We start from the raw sequence: 23712 nt of genomic DNA, 5'->3' as shown, positions 1-23712 counted from the left end.
CGCTGCTGATTGACTGATTACATATAAAAACCGTTTTCAATTGTGGTAAAACTAGTTGTTTTGATTAAAAAAACAAAGTACTAAATTTATTTTGAAAATAAAATCTGTGTGTAAGTATATATTTTCTCCAGATAAAAAAGAATTTTCCAAATCGGTTTACAACTGACGGAGTTATGAGGTGACAAACATAAAAAAGAAATATAATCGAATAGAGAACTTCCTTCTTTTTGAAGTTGGTTAAAGACGCGGTCCAATTGCTGAAAGCAATCTCTTATATACAACTTGACATAAAATAGTAAGTAATTATCGTAGACTAGTGACCCTCCCCGGATTTGCGCGAGTTTAGTTTTTTTTTTAAATAAAATATAGCCCATATTTGTCACCGATAATGTAGCCTATAGGTATATGTTTCTAGAATCGGTTAAGTATTTTTTGAGATTATCCCTGGATAAACTCAAAAAATACTTAAACCTGTTTCCAAGGGGACCGTTGAGTTCGTGAATTGGGTGTATTACCAACTATAGGGCTGTTCTCTTCCATATTATCTCCTATATTTTTATTCTAACAGTTCCGATGCTAGCAGCATACCCTATCAGGTCTATCTCCACGTGGTCCCTCCTGGAAACCATCGTGTTGAATTCCAGGTGTATTCATCACGATGGACTAACTGACCTGCCCCTTCATCCTTATCTATCATCCCTCACTGGTGCTCCGCCAGCGTATACCGTTAGCGCAGGCGGGGTTACCATTCCATTATCATCCATTATAAAAACAAATTCCAAACAATGAACATATCTTGGTCTCGAAATTTGCGGGTAAAAGTTAGTTGGAAAGCTGCAACGGTTTAGCTAACTCCATATGCGAATAAAGTCGGAAGTAAGTACTAGTATAGGACTGTTTAGAATAAATCAATGTAATTAGATTTAGATCTTTGTCAAAGAATAGACAATTTGCAGAGCGTTTAACTTTTAAAAGGGTGGTAATGAAATTGTCAACTCCGCCTGCGCTATCGGTATGCGCTGGCGGAGCACCAGTGAGGGATGATAGATGAGGATGAAACAGGTCAGTTGGCCCATAGTGACGAAATTCATAAAGAATTAACCAAGTTGACGTGATATATTGTTACGATAGGGTATATTGGGGCTGTTAGACCCAATTACTAACATTCCCTTTTCCCCTATCTGCAGAGGTTTTTTTGTAATAGGGGATAATGGAATCGTAACCCCGCCCGCGCTATCGGTATACACTGGCGAGGTAGCAGTGAGGAATCATAGGTAATGATAAAAGCGGGCCAGTTAGTCCATCGTGATGAATTCCATCAGAATTAACCATGATAGTTTCTAGAAGAACCGCGTGGAGGTCGATCTGATAGGGTGTATTGTAAGCAACGGGGCAGCTAGACTCAATTATTAATAATCTCTTACCCCCTATTTGCAGAGGTTCGCACGCACGCACGCACGCAGACGCAACACGCACGACGCCTCCAATGTAGTGCTGTTCTGTAAAGCAAAAGTCGAATTTCACTGCTGAATTCACGAGTGATTTTTTTTTCATTACTTAGTATTCTGGGAACAAGCAAATTCGATGATAGTACAATTTTTTTTAAGATGGCGGAGCAGCGACCTTTGTAAGAGTGCTACCATCCTTGGGAGGGGGGAGAGGGGTTGTTAGTAATAGGGCGGTTAATCTCTATTATCAGAAATATACCCTGTCAGGTTGATCTCCATACGGTTCCACGTGGAAACCATCGTGTTTAATTCTTGTTGAATCTGACACAACGGACTAACTAATCTGGTTTCATGGTTTTCTCCCATCTATCACCTCTCACTGGTGCCCCGCTAGTGTATACCGCTAACACAGGTGGGGTTACTATTTCATTATCATTCACTAAGGACTAGCATCCTCGGGAACTTCTTTCGTCTTCCAATTTCAATTCGACTCACATGCCATTTCCAAAATTTATGGAAATGCGTGTTAAGCAAGTTGCGAAATAAAGTGTGAAGAACAAATTACTTCAATAAATTCTATCACTAGATGGCGCGTCAAAATAATACAAGTCGTTTTTGGTGAATGATAAAAAACCATTCTTAGATTATTACAGTATACTCTGCTATATCTATTGGCGACGGTTACCACTTTCCATCAGGTGAACCGTTAGCTCGTCTGCGATTTTACAACAAATGCGATTTTGCGATAAATATCTATTTTGGTTTTAATTAAATCCAACTGAATTAGCAATGAGGAGGTCCTGTTTAGGGTTAAGGAAAAAAGACAAATTATTAGAACTATTGAGAACAGAAGAGGAAAAATGTTGGGACACTTGATACGACACGACGAACTTATGAACAGTATAATAGAAGGTAAGATAGAAGGAAGGAGGGGGAGAGGGAGACCGAGGCATAGTTACATCAGGCAGATCAAGGAAGGAGTTGGTGTCGTGTCGTATCAAGAGGTGGAGAGACTCGCTGACAATCGTAGTGAGTGGCAAGAGCTCTATCGACGAGAGAGCAGCTCTTAAATAGGATAGATAGATAAGTCCAACTATATTATTTACTAATTCGATTAGCATCATTTTGAATCATCATCATTATGCCTCCCCTTTGGAGGGTTTTGCCAGTAGTTGCCACGCTTGGCAGGCGGATTCTCTCGCCGTTCCTTAGTCGCCTCTTACGACACCTACAGGAAAGGAAGGGGTGGCCTATTCTATGTAGGTGATTTTATCAAACAATAATTATACCTATTTCACTATCTGGCGATATGATCTGCAATGAACTTGACGTAAGAACATCTGATCTAAGGCGCAGTCGACGTGGGATCTTCACCCAGGGCACACATACAGCGATATGGCCATTGCTAATATTATAATTCTCTACGCTTTGGCATTTATACATGTAAGTTGTTTGATTTGAATATATATATATTTTTGTTAAAGAAAAACCAACAGCTGAAAAATTCAATTAGAAAAAACAAAAGTGAAGACGAAAAGCAAATTACAGGTGTTCACAAATAAAAACAAGATTTAACCAATGGACATGACATCGCTAATACTTACAATCAATATCTTTGGTAATTCTTTAGTGCAGTTTACTAAGCTTATTAATAATAAAGATTAATAATTGAGTCTTCACTTTAAAAGCTGTATACGCCTGTAATTGATATGTCCATCTAGCCTTAAGCTAAGAAAGAAAGAAAGAAATGTTTTTGTCCAAGTAAACTTAGATTTAAGCATTTTTAAATAGTCATTATTCATTACTTACTTATAACATACACTATACACATATACATAGTCTGTTTAATTATTGTAAACAAATTGTTGGTGTATTTTTTATAAATAAATTAGACTTGAAGATATAGATACAAACATTGTAAGTAGGCAGTTATGCAAAATAAAAAGTTGAACTCACACGGTCAAAGATGAACCACCAAAGAACCACTGACTCAGCACACGTCTTGCGGATTCTATCTTAGAATTGAATAATACTAAATCAAATTCTTTATAAATATATATATTTGTTTATTTCATTTATTACACCTACACTTTCTGTTTCCGCTGTGAAGCAGATGAGCTTGAATGCCAGTGATATTACACAGTACGGATGCATAACACTTTAGTTCTTTGGGATACCAATGTATTCTGTGATTCCCTCAGTGCTGTTTATGGCAACAGGCGACGGTTACCACTTTCCATCAGGTGATTTAGAATAAATTGTCAGGTGATTTAGAGTAAATCCATTTTTGTATCAACTCCTTCATGGAGTAAGCAGATCCTCGGATCTTTTAAAGGCTTCTTTTTTAAATGGCAAATAAACTGATGGCACTAAGGGCATAAAAAATATATGAAGCTCATAGTATAAATGATGTTCTATTTACACTGTTGATGTTGGGTCTAACAGACCGAAAGACAGAAGTGATCTTTACTCAAAAAGACTTGCTTACAGCGTAGCTCTTTTTACAATGTGTTTTTGTTTTTTATAAATCTGCTGCTGGGTTCAGAAGGCTGTTATCTGTTGAGGAGACCCCGCAAGAAACTCAACAGTTACTCTTATTAAATTATTATAACTATGTAAGAGATAATTCTACATTTGTATGGATACTGTGACTGTAATTATTATTGCTATTTATTTGTTTATGTATGTATGGAAAACGTCTCGAATTTATTCCATTAGACAGAATTACTTGCTTTATCCTCACCTATCCTCCCTCACTGATGCCCTTCTAGCGTACACCGATAACGCAGGCGGAACTACCATTCTATACATCCGTTAAAAAAGATTTTATTTCGCAGAACGCCTGGTGCAGTGGTATACCAAAAATAAAACTCAATGACGGCCGAGAAATACCAAGCATTGGTTTCGGAACATGGCTCGGTATCGCCAAGGGAGTGAGTATCACAGAGAATTGTCTCGACGTCTGTAACAAACGTATTTAAATCTAACTGTATCTTACTCGTTTGCTTGAGCACCTCTGTTCCATTCGTGTTTCAAACGTGAAGCAGTTGTGTTTGCATAGCTGTGTTTCGGTTTGAAGGGTGGGATATGACAGTGAATTTACAGGGTACAGAGGAATAACACCTGAATCCTCAGGAATGGCAACGCGTGGGGGGTATCATGGGCGAAACAGTACACTCTGTTTTGTCCATGGTACTGCTCATGTCTATAGGCGACGGTTACCACTTTCCATCAGGTGGGCCGTCAGCTTGTTTGCCATTCTAAGTTGTATAAAAAAAAATATGGATCAGCTAGTAAATAAATAGAAGTTAGTAAGATCAAATGTGTTTCAGGGACAATCCCTGGAGCCGGTCGTAGATGACAGTGTTCAGAAGGCGGTGGAGTGGGCCATCGACGCGGGCTACAGGCATATCGACACCGCCAGCATTTACGACACCGAAGAGCAGGTATGCCAGTCAATTAATCCCATATTAATTTACTCACCTATTAATTTATGGGTTTCCAATCGTGGTAATCTTTATGCGTCGTGGTTAAATCTTGATGAATTCATCACAGTGCGCCAACTGATCTGTTTTCATCCTCACTTACCAAGTCTCATTTGGTGGGGGGAAAGGGATTGTTAGTAATGGGGTCAAATAGTCCCATTGCTAGCAATATGCCCTATTAGGTCGACCTCCAAGTGGTTCCCCCTGGAAACCATCGTGGCTAATTCTAGTTGAATTCGTCAGGATGGGCTAACTGACCTGTTTTCATCCTCATCAGTCATCTATCACTGGTGCCCCGCTAGTGTATACCGATAGCGCAGACGAGGTTACAGTACCATTATCACCCATCAAAAAAAGCTCTCATTTGGTGTCCTGCCGGCGTATACCGACATCGCAGGCGGGTTACTATTCCATTTTCAACTGACTTCAAAAAGATGGGAGTTTTCAAATCGGTTTTACTTTTTTATGTTTCTTACCTCCTTAACTAAGTTCTAAGGTGATTTGAAAAATTTTTTTTTATTTGTAGGGATATGCTTACAGATTGGTTTCATAGAATTTTTACCAAAATCGATCTAGTAGTTTTGAAATTAAAATACATTTTGCCACGTTGAAGTTGAAGTTGAACGCCTGAGTCCTCAGGAATGGCAACGCGTGGAGGGTTATCATGGGCGAAAGAGTATACTCTGTTATGTTTATGGTACTGCTCATGTCTATAGGCGATGGTTACCACTTTCCATCAGGTGGACCGTCAGCTTGTTTGCCATTCTAAGTTGTATAAAAAAAAACAAAGTGATCGTAGACGATTTTATCATATGTATTAAATCAATAATTATATCATATTGTTTATACAATTATAATGATTGATTGACAAGACGTATGATTAAATATACTTATTATCAATCGGACATAATTACGGCACACATTAACGGCTGTGTCATCTGTAATTAGGTTTAATGTCACGGACAGTACCTACATGTAACAGATGTGTGACCTACGTGCAAGGATATTTAAATATTTTTTTTTAATGGGATGATAACGGAATTGTAATCCCGCCTACGCTATCGGGGCACCAGTTAGGGATGATAAGTGAAGATAAAGTCAAGTCGTGATGAATTGACCTGGAATTAACCATGATGGTTTGTAGGGTATCCAAATGGATCACGCGGCTATAATATATTAATAATATGATTTCGTATTATATTACTATCATTATTCCGGTCGTTGACTGTCCACTGCTGGACATAAGCCTTCCCCATAAGGGGAGTTTTGCCAGTAGTTGCCACGCTTGGCAGGCGCGTTACCGCCGTTAGTTAGGATTTTTGAGATATTTTAAAAGGAACGCCGCTGCCCATCCCTCCCCCTCCCTTAATCGCCTCTTAAGACACCCATGAAAAGGAAGGGATAACTCATTTTATGTCGGGGCACACACGGCGATTTTATTACTATACATATAAGAATTAAAATATTTCTTTCAGAGCCATCTATTGTCAATATACAATGTTGATTCTACTCAACAATAGATGGCGTATAAAAAATTATTTTATACAAAAGTTCACAAACCAAAACCCGACTACTGAAAAAAATCACGCTTTAATAAATATAAAACAGAAAGATATTCCCATCTCAAACTGTTATGTACAAACTATCCAATATTTGTTGTTGTTTTTTTTTATAAATAAACAATTTATATGTATTTTAATGTATATAATTTTAATACATATTCATAGTGACGTCTTTACCTTAGTTTTTACTGTCCTTTTATATTAATAAAATACTTTATTCTTAATTACATAAGATTTAGATTTACATTGTAATCGAAGCAGTAGATTTTGTATTAAATTATTAATTTATAATTATGATTGCGTGCAATTGCCAAGTCATTATAATTATTGTAGAAACAAAGATGTCTAATTGTTACGATCACTGTAAATGTTAACAAGTAATTGATTACATTACAATTGAGAACAAAGTTGTTGAACAGGTGTCTCCATAGATACTGACTAGAACAACTGACTTGGTTTTATACAAGATCTCACAACTTTTTGTAGTGGCAGATCTGTGTTTTTTATACAACTTAGAATGGCAAACAAGCTGATGTTGCGAGGCTGGTGTTGCGAGGCTTGGCCTTTTTTACATTTGACAGTTTTTGATGGAATCTCATTTCTTTTTGTAGGTCATCCTCCTTTCTTTTCTCGGGTGATATATTTTGTCCGTCTGTTACAAATATTGTGAATAAACGTATATATTTTTTAACACAATTATTATTTTTCATTTATTGCAATTGAATAATGAAATTTCGAATTTTTTCATTTATCCTTCATAGCTTGAATGTTAAAATTTAAAATTTTAAGTATGATAATTATGGAATACATAATAAAACAGGGCCAAACTAAAAGTACCCGTAACCGGCGAGCGTGTATGAAAACATTGATGAATGTGGAGGAAGCGAAAGAGGTCTGTTTGAATCGAAGCATTTGGCGTTCCATTGTTTCTGCCTACCCTAAATGGAGACAGGCGAGACTGATATGTATGTATGTATATCAATTTTAGTAAGCAAGAAGAAGTTAGCAAATGTTTATTGCATTACAGATCGGTCGGGCTATCAAAAATAAAATCGACAGCGGTGTGGTGAAGAGGGAAGATTTATTTATTGCCACTAAGGTGAGTACTTATCTATGTCCAGGCCACGTCCTTCCTTTCAAGAGTAGGTAGAGAGCAGAGAGAACCATACATCAGCTCGGCAACAATATAAATGTGATAGTGAGTTTGTTTGTTTGATATTTCCCGGCGCTTTAATATATATATTCTTTATTTCACTAAAACATACAGTAACAACAATAAGTTTAATACCTATAAGGGAAAAATGTTGGCCATTGTTAATCCCGGTCAAAAGTTGGGAAAACCTAGGCTCATTCCACAACCTGTGTGTTCGTGGGAGGAAACATCTCTAAAACCGCGCAGTACGCGACCATTGAGGCTGTAGGACATGAGGATGAACTCCCTGTTGATGGCGAGCCGTACGATGGTAGAAAGTGGCTGTGGGCATCATATTGAACAATTCCTCTGAGCACAATTCATTGTACAGGCGGTATACTCTGTTATGTCCATGGTGTTGTTCATGTCTGTAGGCGACGGTTACCTCTATCCATCAAGCGGGCTATCAGCTTGTTTGCTATTTTAAATTGCATAAAAATTAAAGATACCTTTTGTGATTGCGTGATGTACAGATTTTCAATCCGCGACTCGACACTGTAATTCCGTTTCATTTCTACCTATTTCAGTTATGGAATGACGCCCACGCCAGAAACGAGGTAGTGCCCGCACTGCGGGAGTCGTTGAGGAAGATGGGTTTGGATTATGTGGATCTCTTCCTCATACATTGGCCTCTTGGACACTCTGTGAGTAATTAAAAACTTCCAGACCTCCTCACCCCGACTAGAACCACATCCAGTCCCTTGAAGAGGGACGACGTAAGTACATACGGACGAAGTGCGGTCGAAACTGAGATTTGAACTACTTAGGCACCCTTAAACCTAAGCCATAGAGGGAAAAGAGATTGGGGTCTAACAACTTCATTGCTAGTAGTAATTTATCGGGTATATAACTTCACGTGGTTCCACCTAGAGACCATTGATAATTTTTGTGGAATTTATCGCAAATTAGCTAACCAGCTTGCTTTTATCCTCACCTATTGTCCCTAATTGGCTCCCCGCCACCATACATCAATAGCATAGGTAGGTTTACCATTTTATTTTCACGCATAAAAAATCTGACGTCTGAGCCACTCAGATGCCTTTGGGTATACCCCGTAACCCTTCACGAGGTGATCTTCTGTCGCTTCTCTCTGCGGGCTTAAAGTGTCCTTTGCATTTACTTTGCATGCGTGCGGTGAACCTATAAAAGCCTATGGCTAACATCAATAGTGGAAAAAACTTTTAGATTAATGTATTTATATAAAGACAAAATACCAGCATCATGACACCGCCGTCACAGTAATAGTATACTGTCCACTGCTGAACATAAGCCTTCCCCACAAGGGGAGTTTAGTATTTTAGAGAAAGGATTTATGATTTTAGAGATGTTTTAAGAGGAACGCTGCTGCTCTTCCCTCGACCGTTAATTCCCTTAGTGGCCTCTTACGACACCCACGGGAAAGGAAGGGGTGGCCTATTCTATGCCGCGACCTCTCTGCCGTGTGGGTCCCAGGAATATTTTTTCGAAAATTGGTCCAGTAGATTTTAAATCAACGTTTGTTGTGTTATTTTTTTTGCTGAACTTAATCTTAAATAGTGAGTTAGGTGTTATTTTGGGGAAGTCCATAGCCTTTCTTAGAAGAATTTATTGGGTACAGAGGAATAACACCTGAGTCCTCAGGTGCAAATGCTAGCACATTTGGTACTAAGGATTGACTACTATTAAGAAAAATTATATGAACTTTTTTTTTATCCAACTTAGAATGGCAAACAAGCTAACGGTCCACCTGATGGAAAGTGGTAACCGTTGCCTATAGACATGAGCAGTACCATGGATACAACAGAGTATACTGTTTCGCCCATGATACCCCCCATGCGTTGCCATTCCTGAGGACTCGGGTATTATTGCTCTGTACCCAGTAAATTCATGCCATATCCCACTCTTCAAACCGAAACACAGCCATGCAAACACAACTGTTTCACGGTAGAAACACGAATGGGACAGAGGTATCCAAGCAATCGATTTTTGTACAGTTTCCCTCTGGTATATAACATATGGTATACAATAAATGCTGTGAATACCTATAACAGGCATGTGCATCAATATTGTATTGTATTTAATGTTTGTTGTATGTGTTATAATGCAGTATGATGTTGGTGTTCCATTAAATAAATAAATAAATGTGTACAGACCAACATGACCTTCAACAACATAGACTACCTGGACACCTGGCAGGGCATGATCGAAGCCCGGGACTTGGGACTGGCGAAGTCCATCGGGGTGTCCAACTTCAATAAGGAGCAATTGGATCGGCTGGTGACGAGCAGCAAAGTTGTACCCGCTTCACTACAAATCGAGGTATGTTTCAATCCTATAATATTATGGGGTTCTTCAAACAGGATATTATAAGGTTTCTACAGGGTATGCAACGCGCACGTGACACCCCTAGTGTCTGCAGGCGTCTATGGGCTACAGTGACCGTTTACCAGCAGACGGGCTGTATGATCTTTGCCAGTTTCGTGCTATAAAAAAAAAATTGTTAACCTAGAAAACATGGGGGGAAAGGGATTGTTAGTAATGGAGACTGAGAATCCCATTGCTAGCAATATACCCAGCCAGGTCGACCTCCACGCGGTTCTCCCTGCAAAATATCATGGTTAATTCCTGATGAATTCATCATGATGTGCTAACTGGCCTGTTTTCATTCTCACCTATCACCCTTCACTGGTGCTCCGCCAGCGTATCCCGTTAGCGCAGGCGGGGTTACCATACCATTTTCACCCATCAAAAAAAAACCTAGAAAACATTGAGATCGATTCTGAAGGGTGATTTCTCTAAATTAATTTTAAAATTTAATATTTTTATTTTGTAGAATTACTGTTTTATGAACCGTAACAAACTAAATTTATAGTAATTTCGAAGTAAATCTATTAGAAATTGATACATGTTGGTTATTTTTTTAATGAATGATAATGGAATGGTAACCCGGCCTGCGCTAACGGTATGCGCTGGCGGGGCACCAGTGATAGATGATAGGTGAGGATGAAAAGGCAGGTCAGTTAGCCCATCGTGACGAATACACTTGGAATTCAGCACGATGGTTTCTAGGGGAGACCACGGGGAGGTCGACCTGTTAGGGTATATTATTAGCAATGAACTGATAATCCGCATTACTAACAATCCCTTCTCCCCCAATACATGTTGGTTGAAAGCATAAAGATTTCTGCCGTGTGGATCCGGCTTAGAATGCGCCACTTCCTCCTCTCCCGTGGGTGTTCAAGAGATGGCTAAGGGAATTTAATGCTCGAGCAGCAGCATGGCAGCAACGTCCCTTATAAAACATTACCAAAACCTAACTGCAGTTGCCAACCCGCCTGCCAAGCATGGTAAGTATAAAGTACAAAGCCTATGTTCAGCAGTGGACAGTGAACGGCTGATGTGATGATGATGATGAAGGTTTCGCTGTATTATCAAATTGAAATGTTAATTTTAAAAATAAGTCTAGAGGAATGACGCGTCATAATCGATCGCATTATTTTTAAATAGGAAAAAAAAAACAAAGCAGTGGTGTCCTTTTATATACTGAAAATCAGGGTGTATTTTTTTTATACAACTTGGAATGGCAAACAAGCTGACGGCCCACCTGATGGAAAGTGGTAACCTTCGCCTATAGACATGAGCAGTACTATGGACATAACGGAGTATACTGTTTCACCCATGATACTCGTCATGCGTTGCCATTCCTGAGGACTCAGGTGTTATTCCTCTGCATAGCTTAGTTCCTTTGCCTTTCCCATTGTAGATATATTAATACCACTACTATATGCCCTTTTATATTATTATTTTATTTTGTTTTTCGCTGCTGAATCCTCTTGCTTTACGTCACATTCATAATGCAGAGTAAACCTTTGCCTGTAGGTCAACCTGAACCTCCAGCAACCGGCGCTCCGCGAGTACTGCAAGGAAAAGAATATCTCAGTCACTGGCTACACACCATTTGGCTCTTTGTTCCCGAACAGGGCCGGCCCCAACGCGCCCCCGCCGCGGTTCAACGACCCGGCTTTAGTGGAAATCGCCAAAAAGTACAACAAGAGCGTTCCTCAGGTCGCTTTAAGGTATCTGGTAAGTGAATTAACATGCCTTATTTCCATAACCATTATTCGCAAAAGAACCAAAGTAATCGACACAGCCCGAAGGATAAGCAAGCTGAAGCGGCAATGGGCTCGTCACATAGCTTGGAGAAGCGACAACTGATGAAGAAGAAGGGTCCTTGAATGACAACCCCGTACAGACAAACGCAGTCTAGGACTACCCTCGACTAGATGGAATCTAATGTATTGCAGGTCCCATTCGTGTTTCAACCGTAAAGCAGTTGTTTGCATAGCTGTGTTTCGGTTTGAAGGGTTGGATATGGCGTCAATTTACTGGGTACGGAGGAATAACACCTGAGTCCTCAGGAAAGGCAACGCATGGGGGGTATCATGGGCGAAACAGTACACTCTGTTATGTCCATGGTACTGCTCATGTGTATACGACGGTTACCACTTTCCATCAAGTGGAATGTCAGCTTGTTTGCCATTCTAAGTTGTATAAAAAAAAAGGTAGTCAGTGGATGCAGGTGGGTCAGAACCGTTCCTTATGACAATCTATGGGGAGGCCTATGTTTAGCAGTGAACTGGTAATAGCTGAAGTGATGACAAATGACGTGTTCCATTGGTGTATTATGATTATTTTCCAAGCATGGCCGTTAAAAAAAGGTATAAGCGCCTCTTTAAACGGCCAAGCTATGTAAACCTATCACAGCTATTAACGTCATTTACTTCAATCCTCTCGGAGACCACTACGTAGAGCAACCAATTTCGAAAACCGTCACCAATAAAAATCAAACATGTAGTAGGTACTGTTTACCTGCAACCGCGTTAAATCCCGAGCGTGATTTTGAAAGACGTGTTTGAAACCTTCATGGTCCGTTGATATTAAATCGAAACTTATTGGTGTGTTCGGGAGACTTATCAGGCGTCTACTTGGGTTCACCATCTTCCTTATCCCAATTATTATTCGGGGTCGGCGCAATATGGTTTTATCCATATTACAAAAAGATTTGGCCTTTAGTTTTACGACTTGTGGTCTACTTGAGGTTAAGGAATGATAATTTGTTGTTGGTGTCGTATTTATTTATTTTTAGCTGGTAAATAATGATAGTAGCGATTTGAAAGTTCTTTGATTGTGAGTGGAAGAAAGAAAAAGAAAGAAACGTAAAGAAGTGCACTTCATTACGTTTCTGTCATTCATGTATGTTCATATGTTTGATCTTGTACAAGTAGTTGCACACAGCCATTTTATTTATTTTGTTTTCTGGTAATAGGTGGCCAATGTCGTTGGTGACACAAAAATAATTTATATATATATATATATATATATATATATATATATATATATATATATATATATATATTGTTATTAGGACGACTGTTTGTTGACCTAAATAAAGAGAAAAAAAATGGTATAATTAATGATTCTCAGGTGGAATTGGGCGTGATACCGATACCAAAGTCGACCACCATGGCGCGTCTCCGGCAGAACATCGACATCTTCGACTTCGAGCTGAGCCAGGCCGAGAGGGACCTCCTGAAGAGCTACGACAGAGGATACAGGAGCGTCGAGCTGAAGTTGTGGCAGCAGCACCCTTATTATCCGTTTGAGAAGAATTAAAAATTTAAATCAATAGGGTGTTTTTTAGCAAGGGAGACTTCTTATTAATTTCGGTGAACAATTTTTCACTTTTAGTTCTTCAATTTTGGTTTCAGAAATGCTGATGTTAACACAAAGTATTTAATAAAATGCTCCCTTCAATATTTCGGGGTTGTCAGTTCTGGGAACTAGAAGTTGAAAGTGTAGTTGGAAATTGCACCGAAGTTGGTCAGGGGTCGTACTTGCTGGAAATGACTCATGACGTTAGTAACATTTTTTACTTGTAGAGTTGCATCAATTAGATTCAGTTATATTTTTTATTATGTATGTAATCATCAGATCTTGATCAGTTCCACGTAAACTGGTTTAGTCGGCGATCGTGCGAGATATGGTAGAAGCAGATCAAGGAGATCTTCGTGCAGTAGGACACCATGGCCTATGATTGATCGACTAATTGATTGATGTGAATGAACATGATAATAAATCAATAGAAGATAAACGAGGCATTTTTTTATTATTAATCTATACTTATAATAAATCTGTAGAGAGCGGAACTTGGTACAATTATTCTTCATACTCCTGGGCAGATGATAGTATACTTTTCATCACGCTACGATCAATAGGAGCAGAGCAGTGAAGGGTAATGTTTAAAATGTCCACCCGTGCGACGCCGGGACGGGTCGCTAGTCTTTTAATAAATCTATTTTTTTAAAGACAATCAAGAAAAATGTTCCATAAACAAATGGATTATCGAAGAACCCGTATCACAAGTCGCCAGGACTCGTCCCTTGCATGACACAGTTTATGGTAATACATACAATGGAGAACTCAACAGTTGTTAGACGTGGTAGATACATACACAATACGTACACATACACGTATACACACATATATAATATTTAAATGTTTAAATAACAATTAGTCACAACTGGACATACATTAGTAAGGAAAGGCATGGCAAGATTATTATGGACACTAGATACAGAAATAAAGGAATATAAGAATAAAAAAATAAAGACTTTAGCAGTATTAAAGCTAATATAAAAATATTAATTGGTAAAAAATTGTAGGTAATCTACCATTTCACCGAAGTCGAGGCGGGGCAGACCACTAGTTACAAAAAAAGAAAATGTTTTACTAAAACAGGTATTGTTTTGCAGTAGTCGATATCACTGGTTGGTTGTTTAATTCCGCCATCATTAATACGCATGCGACTGTCAACATTCGAAGATTAGCTACTATTTTTATTATATATATATATATATATATATATTCTGCACTTGCAAATTATTTAGATAATACATTTATAAATTATTTCTAAGCAAGGGTGGACTTATTTCTGACAAAGATCTCTTCCAGTCAACCCGATACAGTTGGGAAGCATGCAGTTAGTCGGCAGCTGAAGAGCACGAGTGCTGTTCGAAAAATATCAATATATAAAACTACAAATAAACAGTTAAATGAAGTATTAATATATATTATAATATTACATATAAAAACATAAATATAATACCTATGCTTATCCTATACAAATGCTTCGAGAGAAGCGGCTCAATTTTTTCATACAATTTTACAGTGATAAATAGTTACGAGTGATTCCTTTATAACTTCTATATTTATTTTGTCTCATAAATTCTGCATCTTTTTAATGCGTTCACACTCATTTTATTTATTAAATAATTAAATATAGACAGGTCAAGATACATTGTGTGCGTAAGTATATAGAACACTGATACAACAAACGAGTCAGATAATTTGACAGTTGGCTGACAAACAGTTGAGCCGTTTTTGAGGTTCGATGCTCTATGTATATAATCTAAGCAATCTACTTATATAATAAATATTAAAATAAATGAAATAAGTTAATAATTTTAAAATTCGACAGTTAATTTAAAAACAAAAAGATTACGAGTCGAGTAATGTAATTTACAGCATTTGAAAAGAGTACGGCTTGCGAAAAAAGAGTACAAAACTCAGTAAATGAGTACAGTTGGTCGCCTTACTTAAACCTATTTTAGCTATTGAACTGTTTTGTCTCTTTCTTTTACGCTAAATTCTTAATTTGAATGAAATTGACAAAACTGTAATAGTTAAATTAATTTTTAGGTTTTAATGTTTATGAATGAGAGGGCAGATAGTTAGGACAATTAATTGTATGAGGTTATATGATGGATATCATGTTTAATAAATATAGTGATATTCAATTTACACCCCTATGTCTTAAGAAATAAGAATGCAACGTAGTGAGAAATAAAACAACTGTAATATAGATATTTGTGTATATATAGAAACTGAATGTAACTTTTCAAATCTTCAGGGGTTGCCCTCTAAGACAACTAAAGATGTCGACCATATTATCAAGGAAGAATAAAGTTCAAAATCCCTTCAAATGTTGTTTAAGCGGCTTGGCGCCACCCAGACAACGCTTCGCCAACGAAAAATGTATCAGTCGATAACGAATTCCATGAAAAACGAACAAAAAAGAACTTTAACTTTTGAGATATAAGTACATAATCCCATTGGATGAAGCATCCAGTGGTGGAATAAAACGCATGACTTTATATTGAAAAGTCAATACTGAAATTGCATAATCGTAGCAGAGGATAAAACACTTTAAAGTTTAAGTTGTAAAGGCGATATTTGGCTGAACAGTAATACGCTTATAGGATTTTCTCAAGTCGCTCGGTCACGAAGATTTTGGCGCCAGACAGGCCGGCGCCATTTTGTCGCATAGATTTGGAGGCAAAGGAACATAATTCGTACAGCCAGCTTCCGCCTTTGGCCTATTATACCGGCTAATTTACTGTTATAGCTAAGACTAACTTTTGCAATGGATTGGGGCTCTTACGTTTATGTGGCAGCGAAAGTGCTTCGCAAATTATGTTAGCATTTCATTTGTTTTGGGGTTTTATCAAAATGTTATTACTTATTGGAACATATTTTTAAGCAAGATTATAAAAATTATCGTAAAAAAATATTTTCAAATAATTTTAAATTCCCTTTTTTTTTAAATAATTCGATAAAATACAAAATTTATTCAAATCTTTATGTGCATGTATGTAGGTAGATTCTGGATCAATTTCTGGGTTTTTTTTTGAAGAATGAAAATGGTATGGTAACCCCCACCTGCGCTAACGGGATACGCTGGCGGAGCACCAGTGAAGGCTGATAGATGAGAATGAAAACAGGCCAGTTAGCCCATCATGATGAATTCATCAGGAATTAACTATGATAGTTTCCAGGGAAAATCGCGAGGAGGTCGACCTGGTTGGGTATATTGCTAGCAATAGGATTCTCAGTCTCCATTACGAACAATCCCTTTCCCCTCGATCAATTTCTTGTTACGACATTGTTTGTCATTGTCATGCATATGCAAGTGAAATTGTAGAACGAGAATATAAGACGACTAAGGGAACTTAATGCTCGAGGGATTGGCTACAGCGTCCCTCTTAAAACATCACTAAATCTTAACTGCAGTTGCCACTTGCCAACCAGCTTGCTAAGTATGGCAATTATTAGCAAAATATCCCTTATGGGGGATGCTTATGATCGGCAGTGAGCAGTTAAGGGCCGATATGATGATGTTGATGAGAATGATAGGTACTTAATATAAAGCCCAATATATTCGAGTAACGGCGGTAGGCTCGTCCCCTGCCACTTTGGATTTTAACATGCTCGGCGAATTGTGGCCCTTTTTGAGTGTTGCCATTGGCAATTACAGTCGAGAATATATTTATTTATTTGTTCATTCTGGTTAAAAATAAATTAACCATACTCTTTATCGTCGAATCACTTATTAACGTCCTGTCATAATTCTGTCAGTTTTGATATGCTGTTTATTACAATACTTGGGTTAAGAGATATATTCTTAATCAAAGTTGTAATGTTTTAAAAATTTAAAGTGTTTACAAATCCCTTCCCTTTTCATGTTCAAATGTCCCTGTTGATTCTACTCGCGGTTGCGTCCTTTACGATTGAACATGCTGTACCGTACGAGCAATACCGTGAAGACGGTGGCGGTAGCGACGACGACTTCGACGATCATTATGAAGAGGAAGGTGCGTTGACTAACTGCTTCCTCTTTTATAATATTTAGAACGACAAATTGACGTCTTACCTAATGGAAAGTGGCAACCGTCGCACTATGCACGTAAATATCTTCCACTTGTCTTTAGAAAATAAGCCCTCAGTCCACTTGATAAAAAATCCTAGTGGAAAACTTCGTACAAGTTACCTTGTTACTCAGCTGTACTGGCACGGCTATGCTTCAGTTAATGATGGGTATATAGCAATGAAATTACAGCGTACGGATGTATACCACCTTAGTTTTGGGAGAGAAGGGATCGTTAATAGCATAAATAAGCAGCTATATTTCCCAAAACATTCTATTGAAAAAGAAATTCGAATATACGTTGATACGGAAATAATTCTTTATTGTATTATTTCGTAAAATCACATGTTATGGGCTAGTTTTTGCGTTTCTGCGCGTAAAATAAATAAAATATAGTAAGAAATAAAAAATATATTAAATACCTAGGTAGAAAGTAAAAGTAAAAGTAAAAATTTCAATTTGAAAATGGCCGTCGCAACAGCAGAAGAAATCCACCGAGTCACTATTTTAGATGATGTAACATCATTTCAGTTATGGAAATTCGAATTAAGGATTCTGCTGGAAGCGAAAGGATTGATACAGTATATAGACAGCGTAAAATCACAACTATTAGGTTGATCTTCACATGAGCTCATCTGGAGACCGTCCATGATAAGCCAATCGACTTGTATTTATTCTCATTTATCTTTGCTTACTGCCACTGATATATTGCCAGCATATACTCGAACAAAAGCATGGGGTTATCATTTCACTGTTAGCCATAATGAAAAGAAAAATGCCTAATTATCCCAGAAGAATACAGGCTTACAGTTGTTAAGATAATTTGTAAAGAGTATTTTTAAATTATGTTGATAATACCAGCTTTCGTCTCGGGGACAGCAGTAACTGTTGCTGCTGACTTCCATACAAGGATGAGAAGGTATAGAGACAATCATCCAACTCGCACTATGAGCTCAGGTCAAATAAAGGACGTCAAGGGTAAAGATTTAATGATAATAGTTCACCTTTATCACAAATTCACTAGAATTAAATTTTTTTTGCTTACTCTCTCTCCTCTGACGTTGAAATAATAGTCATTGGGTTTTTGTTTTATACTACTTAGGTGGCAAACAAGCATACATGGTTCACGGCTACCGTAGCCTATGAATATCTGCAATACCAGCGTTATTTCGCACACGTGCCAACCCTGAAGAAACCTCTTTACCCCTTTTTTGAAGAACAACTTTACTTCAAATTTTAATTTCTCTCTTAAAACTCTTCCACGCCTTTTTCTCTTTTTATACTATGGAATCTTGGCGAACCCGGGCATTATCCAACCGCTCTGCCCCCATCTAAGGTGATATGCATGTAGCACAAGGAACAGCAGTTCATGTCTATATGCAACAGTTACTACCTTTCTAAACGATATCAAATCGTTATCATCTATGATGTAGGTCGGCTGCTTATTTGCCATTCGAAGTTATATAAAAAAGATAAAATGTACTTGCATTATACTCCAGCATTGTATGTAACCTATTTACTCTTCGTTACTTTACAAAGATCTTTAAATGTAAAAAAAACTAGTCATTTTATTTAATCTTTATTAGATCACTGATTAAATGAATGTAGGAAGGGATAATAAAAGGAAACATTAATTTTCAGGAGCTCTAAAGCAGATTCTAGCTGATCGGAAAATTGACAGCCAAATCACAACATTTGCTGAAACTTTGTCGGATATCCAAAACACAGATATAGTTTACGAAAACGTAGCTACAAAGGATATTCCGTATACTGGATTAACAAAATTTGAAGAGTCCAACAAGAAAATATACGACGAGTTATTAGACGAACTAAGTAACAATGTTGAACGAAATATTGTAAGATATAAGCCGATAACTAGAGAAGAGAATGTTTCAGTATCAAAATCTTCTGGAACTGGTGCATTGCTTGGTGCCGTTACATCTTTTGATACTTCTGAATTATTTCTAGCAAAAGCAAGAGAAGGATATGACAACGATAAAACGGCAACTATAAAAAGAAGGCGTCTGGTGTCTTTGACAAACATTACGACCACAACGACAACAATTGCCGGGCCGGCTTTTGATATACCGGCCCTTTTAGAAATCGTATCCAATTTGACGTACGATTATGAGTCTAATTTGACGAGATTATTCAACGAGACACTGCAAAAGTATAATATACCAACGTGCAAGGTTCCTACGACAACAGAAGAAATCACAACCCCGACTTCGGATCAAGACATCGAGAATGCTTCAATTGTAGCAAAGGTTTGTGTATTTTTTCTGGGAATGGTCACTTCGTTTTCAGATGTCAAGGTCAAGGGACTTAACGTGAAGACAGTAACGATAGATTTTTTTAATATAGTTAATAAAGAATAAATAGAAACACTCAAGTGTATTGCCAGCTTTAATATGTTTTCTATTTTTGCAGTGCTTTGTTTGTGGTCTGGAAGTGCCAGCGGTTCCACAAAATGCGTATTGCGCTGACGCTTTTGCTGGTGACTTCTTGCCACTGGTACCAGTGGATCCTAAAGCGAGAGGTCATATCGCTCGATACAGAAAATATTGTCGTTATTTGAATGTGTTAGTTATTCCTCCCTTTGTTTAATTCTATCTTGGTACGGGGATACGTAAGGATAAATATAATATGAAGATAATGTAGATAGAGGAAGAATTTAAATACTAAAAGCGTCATGGATATCCGGATATCAGAGTATTATGTAATACCCGTAGTATATTAGGGAAACATGAAAGATGTTTCCCATTTCTGAGGATTAAGTTATTATAATTAATATATATAATTTCACAAAGCAACTTAATAGGAGAAATTTAACAGTCAGTCAGTTTACGTAAGCTCATTTTTTTTAATGGGTAAAAATAGAATGGTATCCCCGTCTGCGCTATCGATATACGCTGGCTGGTACCCCTCTAGTAACAGATGATAGGTGAGGATGAAAGCAGGTCAGTTGGCCCATAGTGAATAATTCAACAAGAATTATCCACAATAGTTTCCAGGGGGAATGGCGTGAAGTTCGATCTGATAGGGCTAATCTGATATTGGTAGCAATTGGACTGTTAGAACATTTGTAATAAACTCTTTCACCCCACGTATTAGGTTGTGATCTGAAAAATTCTCAAACTTGCTTTTGGCAATCTATCAATCTAGTTACAGCCGTGAGCTGATTCGCTTGCTTTCTTCCAGTTTGAACGGTGACGTATGGCAAGTTGATACCGTTTAGCATTAAGCGAACTGTACTCTTGATTCCCATTCTTGTTATTTAAAAAATCATCTCAAATTTTAGAGACAAATATGTTACAAGCCCTTTGGAGCCGAGTTCAGTGTTCGGTCGCTTCACGGGCGGCTGCTCGGTCCGGTGGGTGGACCTGAGTGGGATTTACACTCAGCGCACTTGCAGGAACAGAAGACATGCTGTCATGGGCAAACACTTTGGTAGCAAGCGGATGGCGAAGCTCGAAATGGCTTTAAAGGTATGCCGTCATCCATGAGCTCAGTTGGAAATTACTTGACTGTGAACTGAGATGCCAAAATCGATTCTCAGTCTAAATCTCTACATTTTATACTTTAAATTTCATTAATTAATAAAAAATTCAATCATTTAAAAATGATTGTCACTTGGTCTGTGTTCCGGAGCGTACGTAAAGCCGTTATACAGTAAGCAGCGTCAAAAGCTTTCGTGTATAACGCAAGCGGCCTAATAACTCTTGATATCAGAGACTTAGATTTAGAAATAATTATTAGAATACAATAAATGGTTAGAACAAGTAAGACGAAGGTCTTAAACCAATACGTGTTGCTAGTGATGTCCTATAGAATCGAAACATAATCCTACACAGTTGCTTGTATGCAAAAGCTTCAAATTACTCGGCGAAATATGGACAGGGTATCTTTTTTTTTATCTGACAGAATCTAAGAATCTCTGCAAAAGAATCAAAGTCACCGATATAGCCCGAAGCATAAGCAAGCTGAAGTGGCAATAGACAGAGTACATAGCTCGAAAAATCGGCAATCGATGGGAAGAAAGGTTCTTAGTGGTGATCCCATATGCGCAAACACAGTTTAGGAAGACACCCACTAGATGGAGTGACGATCTCAATTACATTGCAGGTAGTTAGTGGATGCAAGTGGCTTAGGACCATTCCTTATGGCGATCTATATGGCGAAGGTTCAGCAGCGGACAGATAACCACTGAGATGATGATGATGAAGTTAGTCTGTGAAGTATTTGGAAACCACTTAGTCTTTAAATCCTTTCGGAACGAGTCAATGTGCGAACGGCATTTTCAATCTAATGTCTAGGATTCCTAAGACTTTCAACAGAAGTGAATTTGTTGAATCTTTTAACAGAAGCTTCAATAAATATCTGTATTTTTTTTATACCACTGAGGTGGTAAACAAGCATACGGGCCACCTGATGTTAAGTAGTTACCGTAGCCTATGAACACCTGCAATACCAGAGATATTACGCGTGTGTTGCCGACCCTGAAGAAACCTCTACCCCCCTTTTTAAGAAAGGCTTTGGGAAAGGCTGTAGTCTCTTGTGAAAACCTCAGCAGGGAGCTCATTCCACAATCTGAGTATTCATGGGAGGAAACATCTCTGAAACCGCGCAGTACGCGATCTGTATTTGGGTAGTTTGAGGAAACTTGTATTAGATTTTTTAAATCAATTTAGTAATTCCAGTAAATACACTTAAAAATATGAATGTTTTCATATTGATCAGGCCACAATTCTGAAAGAAGTGTCTAAATATCACTTATATAAACAAATATTTTGACTAACTTTAATAGAAATGTTGTATGTGTGGACTAAATATGAAGTTTTGCTTGCTCTTGATCGTTGTTTTCCAATTTCAGGACGTAGACAATGGATGTCTAATTAGTCCAATGGCTTCGCTGGTACCATTTTCAAGAGGCATATCTCTATACGCACGTTTCCATGCTTGCGTTTGTACTGGAAATTGGTGTAATAATGCGATGTATAAGCGGTCATGGGCGGCGGCCATTTTCGTAATGTCATATTCAGTTTTGGCGGGAGTTTTGACCTGACAAGCGGAAAGGGGGACATATTTTTTTTTTGTTTTTAAAAAGCTTTCGCTTTCGGTTCTACAGATTTCAAAATGGATTCATTTCGAAATTTTAAATATCATTTTGGAATTAGGAAATATTGTTAGACTCGATAAATTCTGGCTAATGAATACTTTTTGTGCATATCTACAAAAACATTTTGATCTTGTATGAACACCGTAAAATCTATGTTTTGGGTTTCTTTTAAAAGCTATATTGATTGGTTTTTGCGTAAGTTGAAGTGTATATCTTAAATAAAGTGTGTATGTCTATATACTCAAAATTTCTATTCAATTTAATTTTTTTTTATACAAATTAGAATGGCAAACAAGCTGACGGCCCACCTGATGGAAAGTGGTAACCGTCGCCTATAGACATGAGCAGTACCATGGACATAACAGCCCTGCCATTAAATGCCCTGGTAGCTCGCGACCTTTCATTAAAATTAATTTAAGAGATGAGATATGGCGTTAACGTTACATAATAGACTTAGTCTTTATAAATAGCGACATATGTGGTAGATATACTGTAGATATCAGTATATTCTGTAATTGGCGTATTTAAAATTATTTTCCAGGAAGGGCCATCATCAGGTAGGCCGTCAGTTTGCTATAGGTACTATCATCGTCATTATTATAATATATCAGCCTTTAACTGTCCACTGCTGAGTCTAAGCCTTCCCCTTGGGGGGTTTTGCCAGTAGTTGCCAAACACGGCAGGCGGTTTTTTTAATGGATTATAATGGTATGGTAATCCCGTCTGCGCTATCGGTATACACTGGCGGGGCACCAGTGCGGGATGATAGGTGAGGAAGAAGGTAGGTCAGTTAGCCCATCGTGACGAATTCAATTAGAATTAGTCACGATGGTTTCCAGGGGGAACCACGTGAAGGTCGACCTAATATTATTGATAGCAATGGGGCTATCAAACTCCATTACTAACAATCCCTTTCCCCCCTCTTTGGTGGGATTTGCCAAACTCGGTAGGCGGATTGGCAACCGCAATTAGGTTTCAATGTTTTAAGAGGGACGCTGCTGCCCATCCCTCGCTTTCATTAGTTGTCTGTTACGACGCCCACGGGAAAGGAAGCAATGGCCTATTCTATGCTGGGACCACGCGGCGATAGGTACTATGTTGCAATAAAAAATATTAAGAATTCTCTTTCCCATATTCTCAATTCATCTGCATTTTTTTTGTGTA

General features: G+C 37.9%; 2 protein-coding genes across 2 annotated transcripts; both read left to right on the top strand.

Moving 5' to 3' along the window:
* Positions 1-2756: 2756 nt before the first annotated feature.
* LOC128202097 (aldo-keto reductase AKR2E4-like) lies at positions 2757-13817 on the top strand. The gene is made up of 8 exons (XM_052901166.1): positions 2757-2891; positions 4286-4381; positions 4781-4894; positions 7523-7594; positions 8215-8331; positions 9818-9985; positions 11546-11749; positions 13151-13817. The coding sequence occupies exons 1-8, from the start codon at positions 2844-2846 to the stop codon at positions 13337-13339; spliced, it is 1008 nt and encodes a 335-aa protein (XP_052757126.1). The 5' UTR covers positions 2757-2843; the 3' UTR covers positions 13340-13817.
* A 3339-nt stretch (positions 13818-17156) lies between these two features.
* Positions 17157-22766, top strand: LOC116413729 (uncharacterized). The gene is made up of 6 exons (XM_052901162.1): positions 17157-17376; positions 18291-18407; positions 19071-19696; positions 19860-20011; positions 20731-20917; positions 22303-22766. Exons 1-6 carry the CDS (start codon positions 17253-17255, stop codon positions 22492-22494), a joined length of 1398 nt encoding a protein of 465 aa, XP_052757122.1. The 5' UTR covers positions 17157-17252; the 3' UTR covers positions 22495-22766.
* The last annotated feature ends 946 nt before the right edge of the window (positions 22767-23712 follow it).

Source organism: Galleria mellonella, unplaced genomic scaffold (genome assembly GCF_026898425.1).
Source record: "Galleria mellonella isolate WM207_F2 unplaced genomic scaffold, CSIRO_AGI_GalMel_v1 utg746, whole genome shotgun sequence".
Lineage (NCBI taxonomy): Eukaryota > Metazoa > Arthropoda > Insecta > Lepidoptera > Pyralidae > Galleria > Galleria mellonella.
This window is presented reverse-complemented; position numbering and strand designations above follow the sequence as displayed.